The following is a 16,841-nucleotide window of genomic DNA, read 5'->3' on the forward strand; positions in this document are numbered from 1 at the left end:
AAGATGTAGGACATTTCTCCCTCAAGCTTTTTACATCTGAAATGTCTTCAAGTTATACCAAACCCAAATTGACTAACCTTTTATTTTTAGTATATTCCACAGGACCTGAGTATTGCGTTCAGTGAGTTTTATTCTGTTTTAAATGTTTAAACTGTATGTTTTTAAAGTCATGCTGGGAAAGCCAAAGACCAACTGCCAATTTACATCAGTTGTTATGCTTCAAAATGCTCCAACATAATATTTAGGGGCGCTTTTCCTATTCCCTTTAATAAGTCAGAACTAAGAATCCTGGATATCTACTTTAATTCAAAACAGTATGCATAGAGAACTGTCCTGATCACATCTCAGGAATCAACACTCAAAACGAAACTGAGGAAAGGCAGGCAAGACAAATCAACCATAACAATTTGCTTTTCTCTAACAGAAAACATACATCATTGCTAGAATAAGAGTTTGCTAGAAAAAGAAAATGCTAAACTTGCAGTTCAACTATTTGCCTTGGGAAAATACAAAAGTAAACAAACAGGAAATATCAAGAATTTATTTTCATTAGGGTATCCAAAATTCTCTCCTTTTAGGCCTTAGCAAACACCAGTTCTAAGAAAGAAGCAATAGAGAGCTCATATTGATCTTCATTTTCCTTCCTATACATTTATTTACAGCCCAGCCATGAGTTTAGAAAAGGTGACAAAGTATCAATGGCTTAAAGCACACTGTTCCTTGGTTTTAGTAAGAAATGAGTTTTTAACTACCATTTACCAGGTTATCCACAAAAATGATTTTAGGCTTAATGGACTTAAAACACAAACATTTCTTGTTTCCCAAATAACTAAATAAGTATAATTTAAAATATAATAAGTTATTTGTTCTCCTGGTGAGGAGAAATGCCTGAAAGCTAATACTTGGGGAAAACTAGAGGATGTAAATCTTATCATCGAGCACTCAGCTAGGTAAAATAAGACACTGGTTAATATGAATGAAGACCTCTCATCAGAAAGAGAAATTAAGGAAACAATCCCATTCACCCTTGCAACAAAAAGAATAAAATACCTAGGAATAAACCTACCTAAGGAGGTAAAAGACCTGTACTCAGAAAACTATAAGACACTGATGAAAGAAATCAAAGATGACACAAACAGATGGAGAGATATACCATGTTCTTATATTAGAAGAATCGATATTGTGAAAATGACCATACCGAAAGCAATCTACAGATTCAATGCAATCCCTATCAAATAACCAATGACAATTTTTACAGAACCTGAACAAAAAAATTCTTAAAATTTGTATGGAGACACAAAAGACCCCTAATAGCCAAAGCAATCTTGAGGGAAAAATACGGAGCTGGAGGAATAAGACTCCCTGACTTCAGACTACACTTTACAAAGCTACAGTAATCAAGACAATATGGTACTGGCACAGAAACAGAAATATAGATCAATGGAACAGGATAGAAAGCCCAGAGGTAAACCCACGCACCTATGGTCAACTAATCTATGACAAAGGAGGCAAGGATATACAATGGAGAAAAGAGGGTCTCTTCAATAAGTGGTGCTGGGAAAACTGGACAGCTACATGTAAAAGAATGAAATTAGAACACTTCCTAACACCATACACAAAAATAAACTCAAAATGGATTCGAGACCTAAGTGTAAGACCGGACACTATAAAACTCTTAGAGGAAAACATTAGAAGAACGCTCCTTGACATAAATCACAGCAAGATCTTTTTGGACCCACCTCCTAGAGAAATGGAAATAAAAACAAAAATAAACAAATGGGACCTAATGAAACTTCAAAGCTTTTGCACAGCAAAGGAAACCATAAACAAGACGAAAAGACAACGCTCAGAATGGGAGAAAATATTTTCAAATGAATCAATGGACAAAGGATTAATCTCCAAAATATATAAACAGCTCACGCAGCTCAATATTAAAGAAACATACAACCCAATCCAAAAATGGGCAGAAGACCTAAACAGACATTTCTCCAAAGAAGACATACAGATGGCCAAGAAGCACATGAAAAGCTGCTCAACATCACTAATTATTAGAGAAATGCAAATCAAAACTACAGTGAGGTATCACCTCACACCAGTCAGAATGGGCATCATCAGAAGATCCACAAACAACAAATGCTGGAGAGGGTGTGGAGAAAAGGGAACCCTCTTGCACTGTTGGTGGGAATGTAAACTGATACAGCCACTATGGAGAACAGTATGGAGGTTCCTTAAAAAACTAAAGATAGAATTACCATATGACCCAGCAATCCCACTACTGGGCATATACCCAGAGAAAACCATAATTCAAAAAGACACATGCACCCCAATGTTCATTGCAGCACTACTTACAATAGCCAGGTCATGGAAGCAACCTAAATGCCCATCGACAGACAAATGGATAAAGAAGTTGTGGTACATATATACAATGGAATATTAATCAGCCATAAAAAGGAACGAAATTGAGTCATTTGTAGAGACGTGGATGGATCTAAAGACTGTCACACAGAGTGAAGTAAGTCAGAAAGAGAAAAACAAATATTGTATATTAACGCATGTATGTGGAACCTAGAAAAATGGTACAGATGAACCGGTTTGCAGGGCAGAAGTTCAGACACAGATGTAGAGAACAAACATATGGACACCAAGGGGGGAAAACTGCGGTGGGGTGGGGATGGTGGAGTGCTGAATTGGGCGATTGGGATTGACATGTATACACTGATGTATGTAAAATTGATGACTAATAAGAACCTGCAGTATAAAAAAACAAACAAATAAAACAACTAATACTAAACTTTCTTTGGGTTATTTGTATGGAAATATGTTAATATAAATGTTTCAGACATTACATGAAATTTCTAAAAATCTTGTATGTTCTGGTATAACGTTATAAGTCATAATTCTAGTTATTACTTTAAAATGTATATCTCAGAAGTAACTAAATTTCCTTGTCAATTGCATTATTATGAACTTTCATCAAATCTTTAACCGCGGTCATTTTTAAGTCTTCTGTCATTTACAGACAGTTCTGGGTATACTCTGATGCTTTTGCAAAAATGTTCCTATAAAAGGGTTTCATCTTCAAGGAATTCATGGAAAAGACTCTGACAAGTACAGGTTTCTGGTAACTGACTATACTGCTGAACTGAATGCATAAGCATTTCCAGAACTCTAATGGAAAAGTGATGAATTCATAAAAGTGCTAACAAAAGCTCAAGATAAAAAAAATTAATTACATGGGACTGAGTGAACTGATGAGGATGATTACAATTTTTGTGACCTTCTGTTTGAATAATAATTTAAAAAATCCCACAAGGAAGGACTCAGAGGCAAAAAATATACAAATCAATTTTCACTGCAATGTAAAGGAGCTGTTACATTGGGGAAAAAAAAAAAAGTGATGCTGGGAAAACTGGACAGCTACATGTAAAAGAATGAAATTAGAACACTCCCTAACACCATACACAAAAATAAACTGAAAATGGATTAAAGACCTAAATGTAAGACTGGACACTAAAACTTTTAGAGGAAAACATAGGAAGAACACTCTTTGACATAAATCACAGCAAGATCTTTTTTGACCCACCTCCTAGAGTAATGGAAATAAAAACAAAAATAAACATAATAATGAAATGAAAAATAAAAGCTTTTGCACAGCAAAGGAAATTATAAACAAGACGAAAAGACAAGTCTCAGAATGGGAGAAAATATGTGCAAACAAATCAATGGACAAAGGATTAATCTCTAAAATATATAAACAGCTCATGCAGCTCAATATTAAAAAAAAAAACAACCCAATCCAAAAATGGGCAGAAGACCTAAATAGACATTTCTCCAAAGAAGACATACAGACTGCCAACAAACACATGAAAGGATGCTCAACATCACTAATCATTAGAGAAATGCAAATCAAAACTACAATGAGGTATCACCTCACACCAGTCAGAATGGCCACCATCAAAAAATCTACAAACAATAAATGCTGGAGAGGGTGTGGAGAAAAGGGAACCTTCTTGCACTGTTGGTGGGAATGTAAACTGATACAGCCACTATGGAGAACAGTATGGAGGTTCCTTAAAAAACTAAAAATAGAATTACCATATGGCCCAGCAATCCCACTACTGGGCATATACCCTGAGAAAACCATAATTCAAAAAGACACATGCACCCCTATGTTCATTGGAGCACTATTTCCAATAGCCAGGTCATGGAAGCAACCTAAATGCCCGTCGACAGACGAATGGATAAGAAGATGTGGTAAATATATACAGTGGAATATTAGCCATACAAAGGAACGAAATTGGGTCATCTGTAGAGATGTGGATGGACCTAGAGACTGTCATACAGAGTAAGTCAGAAAGAGGAAAACAAATATCGTATATTAACGCATATATGTGGAATCTACAAAAATGGCACAGATGAACCGGTTTGCAAGGCAGAAATAGAGACACAGATGTAGCAAACAAACGTATGGACACCTGGGGGGAAAGGAGTGGGAGGGTAGGATCAATTGGGAGATTGGGAGTGACATATATACACTAATATGTATAAAACAGATAACTAGTAAGGACCTGCTGTATAAAAAATTAAGTAATTTAAAAAAGCATGAATGAAGATCTTTCAAAAAGTTCATGTCCAAAATTTGTTTCCTTTAATTTAATTTTTATAAATCTAAAATTTACCTTTTAGATTTGGCCTAGAGAACATTAATATGATAAATCATTAAATAACAACATATGCAATTTAACTTGCCAAAGATATATTTCGATAACAAACTGAAATGTTAACTTTCACAGCAGAGATTTACTTTTTAGTCGAGGACAGAGGACAAAATTAAAATGTTCTCCCATTAGTACACTAATGGAAGGACATAGTTGTTTTAAGCCAGGAAAAAGAGATGGGAGCTGCAAATCTGATTTTGGTTCCACGCACTGACTTGTTATATATTACAAACTTGGGTGCTTTTGAATACATATCTCATTAAGTACAATAGGGAAACCTTCTCTCTAAAGCATGAAGGGAAGAGAAGAGGAGAAAGTGATTCCTATCTAAAGGCTATATTTGGTTAATTATGAACTACAGTTAATTAAAAAAGCCTTTAATTAAGCACTATGTTAGACCTGGGGACACAAAGATGATCCCCCTTCAGGGAGAATATAATCTAGGGGAGGAGACATATAAAAACATAAATTACAAAATAATGTGCTAATAATAATAAGTATGATTCGAGTGCTACAGGAGTGATAAACTTTGGCTGGGAGAGGTAGGAAAGGCTTCACAAGGGGCAGAACCGAAGAGGTAGTGAGAAATTTTACTACATAAGGAAAAAAGCAAGGAGAAAAAGAGAAAAGAATGAACATGAAACATAAGCAAGCAAATAACTTCCAACATAAACAACAAGAAGTTGAGTTTTAAAATATATTTTCTCTGCCCAATAGAAAAACTTATTTCAGACACAATGAATTAATGAGGTGAAATTACAGTTACCTAAAATTGGAAACATCACAGTATAATGCTAACAAATATGGCACACGGAAAAACATTCAGTGGTTCTCAACATTTGGACTCAGGCATTCGGACATGGCTTTTGGTTGCCCCAATGACTATGCTTGTGTTTTTTGTGCTGTTCCAATGATACACTGCAATGTGTGGGACCATCCTACACATTCAGAAATTGCTCTGCCCAAAATGTCCCTAGGGCCCCTGTGGATCAACAGTGTTAGCAGAAACCTGGCTAGCATCCATGTAGCCAGGGGGCTGGCCCCAGAAATAAATGACAGAGGCGAATCAAGCTACTGTTGCGAGAAACGCAGGAAAAGAATTATGAAGAACAAACCAACAATCTCTTATAATTACATCTACAAATTCATTGATACTCTCCCCCCCTTGAGAGGCAGAGTCTAATTATCCTCTCCTTGAGTATGAGCTAGATTTATTGACTAAATTCTAATGCAGAGAAAAAATAGTGAAAGCGATAGTGTGTGCCTTCAGAAACGAGGTCAAAAAGGCACTGCCCCTTCCTGCCTCTCTCCTTTGGGTGGCTTTTTCTGGGGAAGTTAGCAACCATGTCACGAGGATACCCAATCAGCCTACAGAGAGCCCCACAGCAAGGAACTAAGGCCTTCTGCCAGCAGCCATGTGAGTGAGCCAACTGAGAGGTAGCTCCTCCAGCTTCAGTCAAACCTTCAGATGACTGCAGCCCTGGCCAACACCCTGACTGAAACCACAAGAGAGATCCTGAGCCAGTACCAGTCAGCTAAGCTGCTCCCAAATTCCCAACAGAAACTGCGATGATAAAAGTTTCCTGTTTTAAACCACTAAATTTTGAGGTAGTTTGTTATGTAGCAATAAACAATACACTCCCAAATAAAACAAAATAATACCAGATTCTTTCTTTTATTTTTAAAAGTTAAGAATGTATCATGAACTCATTTGTTATACCATACACTACTTTGGGGGAGAGGGGAGGAAGGAGTAGGTATTAAGCCATTTTGAAGATAAAATTTTCTAAATCCATTAGTATGCTTTGAAATAATGACTATCCTTTTTTGAAAGCCAGAGATTATTTTTAAAAAAAGGAAAAAGAAGTATGAGTAAGCAAACATCAACACTGTAAACTGAAGCTCAGAAATTGAATGCTGCATTTTTTATGTCCACTCGCAGTGTTCTCTGTAGCCTCTAACCTTTTCCTTAGTATAGCAAAATCATCATACTCTGGCAAAAAACTGTTTCCCATCTCTCTGTTTGACCTTGACAATTAGAGTTTAAACGAAATTCAACTGTGAGTCTCAAGAAAGCTACTGAGGAAGAAGTTATTTCCACCAACCTGGGTGCAAATATTTGGCAGACAGAGTGCAATTTTCACCATATCAGGCAAAATGGACTGATATAAGTGTTGAGCTTCTGCTTCTTCTAGTACCTGAAAACCAATAAAATGTTATCAGTGAATAATAACCAATGAACAAATATTTGTTATTAAATTACATATGTGCTTTATATAGGATCCCATAAGAAGGCATATTATCAGCATCATTGAACACATGCACAAGTACACCAACAGGAACAGTAAGGAACTTACAAATTCATTTCCAAATGTATGTAATTCACCTAAATGCCCTCTGAAAATGAATCGAGTATCCCAAATATGAAATATCTATCATATCGCATTCACAACTAAATAAATGCTTGCATATGAAAAACAGTACCTTCTGACCTCAGTTACATCAACTAAAAACTATTAGACCACAAAGAACTCTCTCAGAAGCCCTCAAGCTTCTACAGTCAGTAGTTTAAAGAAATCACCATAAAAGCCACCCTAATCGTTTCAGAGCATATTATATGTGTCAAATCTAACCTACTGGGTAGTAAACAATGAAGTTCCAGGTGACTTACAATTTCCTTTTCTAGGCACCTTTAGGAAGTTAAAACCACGATTCCCATACCATAATTTGAAGTACAAGAAAGACGACATTCATGGCCTATTTCTGTCTTTTGTAATTTCCCATCTCTTCAATGCTTTAGAAATTACTTTAGGCCATTTAATCCAACTTCTCTCTAAACATCAGAGTATTTCTTTTAAAATACTGAAAATGAAAACACTCTTAATCTAGGGATTCTATATATACAGTCAGGATTAAAGTAAATCATGTATCTATCTGAAATCACATCTGAACTAGATAGATGAGGTCTCAGTTATAATCCAGTCTGATCCTGTCATTATTAAAGAAAAAAGAAAACTGAAGCCAAGGAGGTTACCTGATTATCCTAGACTGCAAATGTCAATTAGCAACTAAATCAGAACTAGAACCCAAGTATTCTGGCCTATATTCCACAGCTCTCCCCACTTCTCTATGTAACCAATGTTTGGGATTGATGAGGATACAGACTCTTTACAAATATCTATAGATTCCCTTTGCTATCAGGAGCTAAGCTGAAATAAAGGAATATTCATTTGTCTATCTACAGCTGGACACAGTATGTGTATAAATAGAAAAAGTAGCAAAGATAATTTACATTCACTCTGGTTTTACAAGAAAGTTCTAACAGGGCTTCCCTGGTGGCGCAGTGGTTGAGAGTCTGCCTGCCGATGCAGGGGACATGGGTTCGTGCCCTGGTCCGGGAAGATCCCACATGCCGCGGAGCGGCTAGGCCCGTGAGCCATGGCCGCTGAGCCTGCGCATCCGTAGCCTGTGCCCCGCAATGGGAGAGGCCACAACAGCGAAAGGCCCGCGTACCGCAAAAAAAAAAAAAAAAAAGTTCTAACACTAAGAATTTTCTTTATACCAAAGCTCTAAAATCCAAACCTATGCCTACCTCCCTCTTTAAATTAGGAAAATGGGAAAATTGATATTCAGAATGAACAGAAAGATATTTGCAATTCAGAGAGTGTAGGATCCAATTAATCATAGGTATATAAAAAACAAGCAAGAACACAATTATTAATTCTGGGGAAAACAAAAAGTTGTACAAGAGGAGAAAAGGAATCAGATCTCAGATATGAACAGTGTTTTTACCATCCTACTAAAAAACCAGAATACTGATCTAATTGAAATGAATATGATATCTATAGTGGAAAAGTGGGGAAACATAAATAAGGCTGTTAGTGGTGACAGGGTTAAGTAAACAACAGCTAAATCCTAATCTTCTATAATGGGAAGTTAACACACTAAAAAAATAAATAAATAAAGGCTAAAAGGTTCAAAGCCTCTTCATTATAAGCCTCTTTAATGCTAATAAAAAGAAAAACTAAATTAAAAAAAACATACATAGAAGGCATTTTGCTAGTTTAGAATTTTATTGTATATATTAAAGATACTTGCTTTCCTGTACCTGAAAATGCATAAAACATATTAATGTATTAAGATATTCAAATTCTTCTTATTCATAATTTATCTTTTTGTTTTTTAAAACATTTTATTTTGAAATAATTATAGATTCACAGAAAGCTGCAAAAATAATATATGGAGGTCCGGTTTACCCCTCACCAAGTTTCCCTTAAAGGTCACATTTCAGATTAACTATAACACAATATCAAAACCAGGTAATTAATATTGGTACAGTATGTGTGTATTGTTCTATGCTATTTTATCACGTGTACATTTGTGTAACCAAAATCAAGATGCAGAAGTGTTCCACTATAACAAAAGTCTCCTTTGTGCTACTAATTTATAGTCACACCCTCCTTCCAACCATCCCTAAGCCCTAGAAAGCACCAATCTGCTTTCCATCTCTGTAATTCTGTTGTGTTATACAAATGGAATCATATGGTGTGTGTCCTTTTAAGATAGACTTTTTTTCACCCAGTGTAACGTCCTTGAGATCTATTCAAGTTCATGCATGTATCAACAGTTAATTCCTACTGCTGAGTAGTATTCCATAGTATGAATATACCACAGTTTGTTAACCATTTACCTACTGAGGGGCATTTTGGTTGTTTCAAGTTTTTAGCTATTACAAACAAGGCTGCCTTTTACTTTCAACCTGCCTATACTGTTATGTCTGAAATAATTTCTTGCAAGCAGCATATAATGTGTCAGGTTTTTTTAATCTACTCTAAATCGTTGTCTTTTAATTGGTGAACTTTGACATTTACATTTAATCATTGATAAGTTAGAACATACTCATTTTAAATTTTCTCTTTCTTTTACCTGTTTTCTTTTCCTTCATTCCTATGGGTTACTTGAACATATTTTAGAATTCCATTTTTATTTATCTAAAGTATATTTGAACACATCTCTTTGAACAGATTTTTTTTAAATTGGCTGCTCTAGGCATTCGTTATATATAACTTATCACTGTTTCCTGGTGTCAACATTTCACATGTTGCAGTAAAGTATAGAAACTTTACCTTTAAGGCTCTTTACCTATCCCCATTATAATTTTCTTTAATATTTCTCCACATACATTGAGAACCACATTTGATAGTGTTATAATGTTTGAAAATAGTGAAACAGAAAATGTCAAACACTATTTAGAATACTCAATAAGAAAAGTCTACTATATTTTTACTCTTTCTACTGTTCTTTCTTCTCTCCTGGTGTTCCAAGATTCCATTTTATCATTTCCTTTCTGTCTCAAGAAATTCCTTTAGACATTCTTTTAGGGTAGGTCTATTAATGACAAATTCTCTTCCTTTCCTTCATCTGAGAATGTCACCGTTTCTCCTACAGTCCTGAAGGATATTTTCAATGGATATACATTTCTCTGTTGAAAGTTCTTTTCTCTTACTCCTTCAAAAATATTATGTCACTTCTTTCTGGCTTTCATATTTTCTGATGAGAAATCCAACAACATTCAAACTGTTTTTCCCCTATAGGCAATGTGTTATTTCTTTCTGGATGCTTTCAAAATTTTTTTTTTTGCCTTTAGTTTGAGGAAGTTTGACTATGATATGTCTTGGCATGGATTTCTTTGGGTTTATCCTGTAAGAGGTTTGCTCAGCTTCTTGATGTCTTCTGTCAAATCTGGGAAATTTTCAGCTATTATTTCTAGTTTTCAGCCACTATTTTTTGTTATTGAGTATTTTTTCATCCCTGCCCCTTTTCTCCTCTCCCTCTAGTACTAAAAAGGCATGACTGTTAAATATTTTTTAATAGTTCCATAGGTCCCTACACTTTAATACATTTTAATGTTTTTTGAATGTAATGTTTGCTTGTTTGACCAGTACAACCAGTATAGGAAATTTAGGAATTTAATTCAGATTTTCAAGCCAATATAAACCCCAAAATTATATATACTAGACCATTATGCTATTATTATTTTCTACATTATGAGAAAATCTGAAAGGAAATATATAGTCACTTTTAGACCAAAATTATTAAACCATTCTAACTTTTCTGAGTCACCTCAGAAAAAAGTGACATAAAAGTCTATTTTCTTTCTGTTGTTCAGATGAATTCCTTTGTTCTTTTTCAAGTTCTCCAATTCTTTCCTCTGTCACCCCCACTCCCCATTGAGCCCATGCATTGCATTAAAAAAAAAAAAATCAGGTATTGTATTTTTCATTTCAAAAATTTCCATTTGGTTCTTCTTTATAGCTTCTATTTCTTTGCTGGGACTGTCTATTTTTCATTTGTTTCAAGGAGTTGTAATTGCTTATTGAAGCCTTTTTATGATGGCTGCTTTAAAGCCCTTGTTAGATAATTCTAACATCTGTGTTATCTCAGGGTTGGTATCTGTTGATTGTCTTCACATTTCAGTTGAGATTTTCCTGGTTCTTCGTGGAGCGATTTTTTATTGAAACCTGGATTTTACGTTATGAGACTTTGGATCTTATTTAAATCTTGTTTTAGCAGGTCTTCTGTGACACAGGAAGGGAGAGCCACCTCATTACTACCAGTCAGGAGTGAAAATTCTACTGCCCTTGTTGACTCCCAGGGCAGGGAGGGGGAAAGGCATCTTGATACCTTTGGGTTGGGGGGCGGGGGCCGGGTGCAGAGGGTGAAAGTTCAGGCTCCCCACCAGGCCTCTGCTGATACCACCCAGGTGCCATATTTTTCCAACAGCCCCACAGACCCTAGCTGGTCAGTCTTTTCTCCACCTTTCAGAGTCTTCTTATTCTTTTATAGTGTCCTGGGTTTTCAGCTGTATTTAGTAGAGGGATAAGGAGAAGTGTCTTTCCAAACATTTTTAACCTAAAGACATTTAACCTTAAGTGTCTAAATAGGCTGACAGCTTCTTCTCCTTTGGGCACCTGTCCTTGTCTTTTAAAACTGACATACGAGTAGCTGCTGCCATGCTTTGCTGACCATCACAAGCTTTAAAATATCACTTATTTATCTGATGAAGCATTATTGCACTGGACTTCTGTCAACACTTCAGACCTATGTCTAACGTTGCTTTGAAAACACAAAAGGGAAGATAAAAAATGTCATTTGAGCACATAACCAACCCAACTACCATTTGAGATGGAATGCATAATTTAAAAAACTAGTATAATCTTATGCCCTCTCATATATTATTAGCATCTTTAAGCAAATCTTACCTTTTACAAATTATTTACTATTTATTAATCTGCACAATTTATTAATCTATACAATGCAAACCAAGACATTAGTATTAAAAGGTTTTTAAAATGTAAATCACTGCTTAACTTCAAGGGAAGAAGAGCCTTAAATAATAAATATTTACTTATAATATATCATATATTATATTATTTATAATGATGATGATGATTATAAGGAAATTAAGCATTTATATGATGATTAAATTCTCCCTGCCCTCTATTGGAGGGTCTGCATAATTATATATGACAAGTGTTTGTGTGTGTGTGCATGTGTGTACATACCATCCTTTTATTCTCATCCCAAAAGTTGATTATGTACGTGTTTCACTCAGAACTGATACAAAGATTTTCAAAATTATAATGCTATTTTACCCATTTCCTCTCTTTAGACTATAGAGTTGTTCATCCATTCAACTAACCAGTAAATTTAAGTATCTATTATATGCCAGACACTGTGCCAGGACTGACAACAGAACTGTAAACAATAACAGACATGGTCACTGACCTCATGAATCTCAAAGCAGAAAGTCCTATGCTCTTTCTGTGATCCCCTCAATATATCAGCCTTCACCTTGAAGGATAGTAATTATTGCAATTTCATCACAGTGGTCGTGGAGAAGCTATCATTCTTCCTTAGCAGATGGAAGCATTAACAAACTACTAAAATAGAGCAACTTAATTTGTCAAATGTCAAAACATGATGAATGATTTAAATATCTAGAAGCTTACATATAGAAAAGAGATTTGTACTTATTTCTTCTTTCTTAGAATGCTTGATCAACTAAAACTAAATCTGTGAACTGTGCTCTAATACTAAAGGCATATTCATGCATGACTAAGTACAGTGCCTGGCACACAGACAGTACTAAATAAATAATACTACTGAACTTTGAATGGGGAAGTGAAATCTGTAGCCGGTAAAATCAGAAAACTAGTGATATTTTAGTGAAGGAGAATATTTCCATAGATCTACTTCTTCAAAGAGTTCATAGGAAACAGCTTTTTAATCAGTCACAAATCAACAAATATAATAAACACCTCAAGTCACTCCATGTTATCTATTGATGTAAACCTAGGTAGACCCTAGTAAAAATTTAAGTTACTAATACTCTTCTTTAATAAAAAATTTCAAGAAAGTTTATACAAAAGGTCTAGAACAATAAATTTTATGAAACAATTTTTTAACATAAAACATATATCATCCCAAAATCTAAATAGACAAGGTGAAAAACCTCATAGTCCTATGATCCTAAAGTTAATATAACCATTTAAGTGTTTGTTACACTTAGGTATTTGTTTTCCTTCTCACACAGAAAAAATTACTTAAAATCACGTTACTCTAACAATTCTGTATAATTTTTTCATTAGACAAAAGAATTTTCCGCTTTGCTGTGTAGTCTTCATAAACATCACTAGCAACAAAATGTTTTTTAAAAAAGTCATGTATTTTCACTGTAGCAAATTAACATAAACAAAAAGAAAATAAATACCACCCACAAACCCACTATCAATATATATACTGCTAACATTTTGGCATATATCCTTCCAGTCTGTATTTTGTTTTCATTTACATAGTGGACATTTTCCCGTGTAAATAAATATAATCCTATATCACCATTTTCAGTAGCTGAGTATTATTGACAATTTGGACACACCATACCTTATTTCCCTACCTAATTCTGTTATGATAGATTTACAGGTTGTTGCCAATTTTCCACTCTTAAAATTACCATTGCAATGAATATCCTTGTACATACATCTTTCTGCAACTATTTGAATATCTCTATAAGTGAAAATGTTATATCAAAAAGCATAGGCTTTTTTTTTTTTTTAAAGGTTTTTAATATATGCTGTCTAATCACCTTCCAGAAAGGTTCTATCAATTTATATTCTGGTGCTGTATATGAAAGTACTCAACTCCATACCTTACTAATACTGTGAATTCTCATATTCTTGTTTTATTCACAATCTGATAGACTAAATTGACACCACTATTATTTTAATTTATGTTTATTTAATTACTAATGATGTTGAACTTTTTATCCCCATGTATACAAACTCCTCTGTGATGAGCCTTAATCCTTCTTTTCTATTAATTTTTAAGTAATACGTGGATACATTCTTGCCTTAAAAATGTCAAACCATTCAGATGAAGTCAAAGCTCTTCTTAACCACAAATCCCCAATTCCAAACTACTTCTCAGACAAACAGATGCTTGTCTCCTTCCCAAACTACTTCTAAGCATTTCTACATATGTGCATACAGAAATTTAGCTTTCTGTTACATTAATTTTTAAACTAAATGGTATGCTATATTTTTTGCAACTTGTTTTTTGCCTTAAGAGAAAGCCTTAGAAGTCTTTCCACGTAATAGAATAAATGCTATACAGTATTTTCCACAGTATGGATATACAATTTTAACCATTCCTTATTGATGGCAATTAACTTTCCCAGCATTATGAAAAATTTCAAAAATACAGCAAAGCTAAAATAACTATACATTGAACACCCATAAACTCAGTTTCTACAGTTAACATTTTACTCTATTTATTTTTGTCACATATCTATCCATCCATCAATCCATTTTTTAAATGCATTTTGAAGTAAGTTGGGGGCATCAGTACATTTCACCCTGACCACTTCAGCCTCCATATAAATATAATTTAACATTTGTTTACAAGTTTTTTCATTTTGAGGTAAAATTTACATTCAATGAAATGAACTAACCCTAAGTGTACCATTCAATGACATTTTACAAATGCATACACCTGCATAAACTAAATCCCTATCAAGACACAGGATATTATTACACTATCACCCTAGAAGGTTCCCTCATGCCCCTTCCCAGGCAACTTTCCCACATCTGAGAGACTACCACTGTTCTAAATTTTCTTCTACCATAGATTAGTTTTGTCTCTTGTAAAACTTCATATATTGGAAACATGTGACATGTACTGTATTATGTAAGGCTTTTTTTTTTCCCCTCAGCACTGTGCTTTTGAGATGCATCTATGTTGTGTGTATGAGTGATTTTGTTCCCTTCTATTATTTTATTCTATTGTATAATTATACCACAATTTGTTTATTCATTCTCTTGTTCATAGACAACTGCACTATTTCCAGGATTTGGCTATTATAAGTAAAGCTGCTATAGACATTCTTTTATAAACACAGGATTTTTTGTGTATACATATATTAATTTCTCTTGGGTAGGTTTAGAAAGGAAATGAAATGCATAGGTCATAGAGCAGGTACATGTTTAGTTTTCTAAAGAACTGCGAGACCTTTTTCCAACGTGGTAGTACCATTTTACAAACCCAACAACAAAGTATGAGAGTTCCAGTTGCTCCACATCTCTAGCTACATCTATTCATTTTAGTTTTAGCCCTTCTAGTGCCTGTGCACTAATACTTCATTCTAGTTTTAACTGGCATTTCCCCAATGACAAATGACACTGAGCATGTTTTAATGTGCTAATTGGTCATTTGTATATCTTGTGACCTGTCTTTTAAACTCTTTTAATTTTTTTTAATGGGGTGGTTTGTCTTATTTTTAAATTGAGTTCTTTATATATTCTAAACATAAATCCTTTGTCAGATAAATATATATGCTTTGCAAATATTTTCTCCTTGTCTTTAGCTTGTCTATTCATTTTCTTAATGTCTTTTGATAAGTATTTATTAATTTTTTTCTTTTATGCTTAATGCTTTCTGTGTCCTAAGAAATCTTTGTCTCTCCCTAAGTCACAAAGATGCTTTCTTCTAGAATCTTTATGGTTTTAGCTTTTGCATTTAGTTATTTTCTACGTATGCTGTATACAAAGAGTTGAAGTTCATTTTTTTCCCCTATAAAGAAACCCAATTTTCCCAGCACCGTTTGTTGAAAGATGTTTCTTTCCCCCATCGATTGCTTTGGCACCTTTGTTGAAAATCAAATGATTGTATAAGTATGGGTCTATTTCTGGGTTTTATGGATTTTCCAGTGATCAATTTGACTCTTATGCCAGGACCACACTATATTAGTTTCCTTGGGCTGCTGTAACTATCACAAACTGGGTGGCTTAGAAAAACAAAGATTCATTCTCTCACAGTTCTGGAGGCTAGAATTCTGAAATCAAGGTGCTAACAGGGTCATGTTCCCTCTGAAGGCTCTCAGAAAGAATCTTTCCTTGCCTCTCCCAAGCTTCTGGTGCCTACGGGCAATCCTTGGAATTCCTTGGCTTTCAGAAGCTTTCAAATAGTGGCTACTATTATGGTGATGATACATATTGCACCCTCTGCCTTGTTTAACCTTTTACTACAGTTAAACCACTAATTATGTGTCAAGACTAAGTTCACATCTCCTTGTGAAGCCTCCCTTGACTTTCCTAATTCCTTCTTCCTCATGTGACCCTACAGTCACATGCACATACCTGTAGTACAGCACTTATTATGGTTTATTATAATTATTTATTTACATGTTCTTCTCCTCTCCTTCTCTAATCTGTGACACTGCAAAAGCAAGGATTGTATTTTATACATCTTGTATTCTAGTACCAAGCATAATATTTAGTACTGGTTATTATTTGCTGAATAGAGTTGATGAAAATTTTAAAATTACATTTTATCCTGCAAGCATCCCTGCAAAACAGAAAGTAGAAGGACATCTGGAGAAACTGAAGCTCAAAGAATGTAAAGCCAATTTCCCACATTCAAACTTAATGGCATACATCGGGACTAGATGCCAGGACTTTTCTTCCCAGGTTCACAAGGAAGGGTATTTTAGAGAATGGAGCACTTGGCCAAGAAACTGGAATGGAATGATAAGGATAATTCGAACTCTGTTTACCTTACAGAGTTATG

At 34.6% G+C, this 16,841-nt stretch overlaps 1 protein-coding gene across 5 annotated transcripts in view; it reads right to left on the reverse strand.

Annotated features, from left to right (window-relative positions):
* PARG (poly(ADP-ribose) glycohydrolase) overlaps window positions 1-16,841 on the reverse strand; it is a 120,365-nt gene that overhangs the window by 63,594 nt on the left and 39,930 nt on the right. For all 5 annotated transcript variants that reach the window (XR_003797008.1, XM_029245107.1, XM_029245108.1 and 2 more), the window contains one exon: window positions 6,824-6,916. Coding sequence is in view for 4 of the 5 variants with exons in the window: in XM_029245107.1 (XP_029100940.1) it covers window positions 6,824-6,916 (93 nt within the window). In the remaining variant the exon portion in view is untranslated. The remainder of the gene's footprint in view (window positions 1-6,823; window positions 6,917-16,841) is intronic.

Source organism: Monodon monoceros, unplaced genomic scaffold (genome assembly GCF_005190385.1).
Source record: "Monodon monoceros isolate NGI ecotype Baffin Bay Population unplaced genomic scaffold, NGI_Narwhal_1 Super_Scaffold_4, whole genome shotgun sequence".
NCBI classification, from domain to species: Eukaryota; Metazoa; Chordata; class Mammalia; order Artiodactyla; family Monodontidae; genus Monodon; species Monodon monoceros.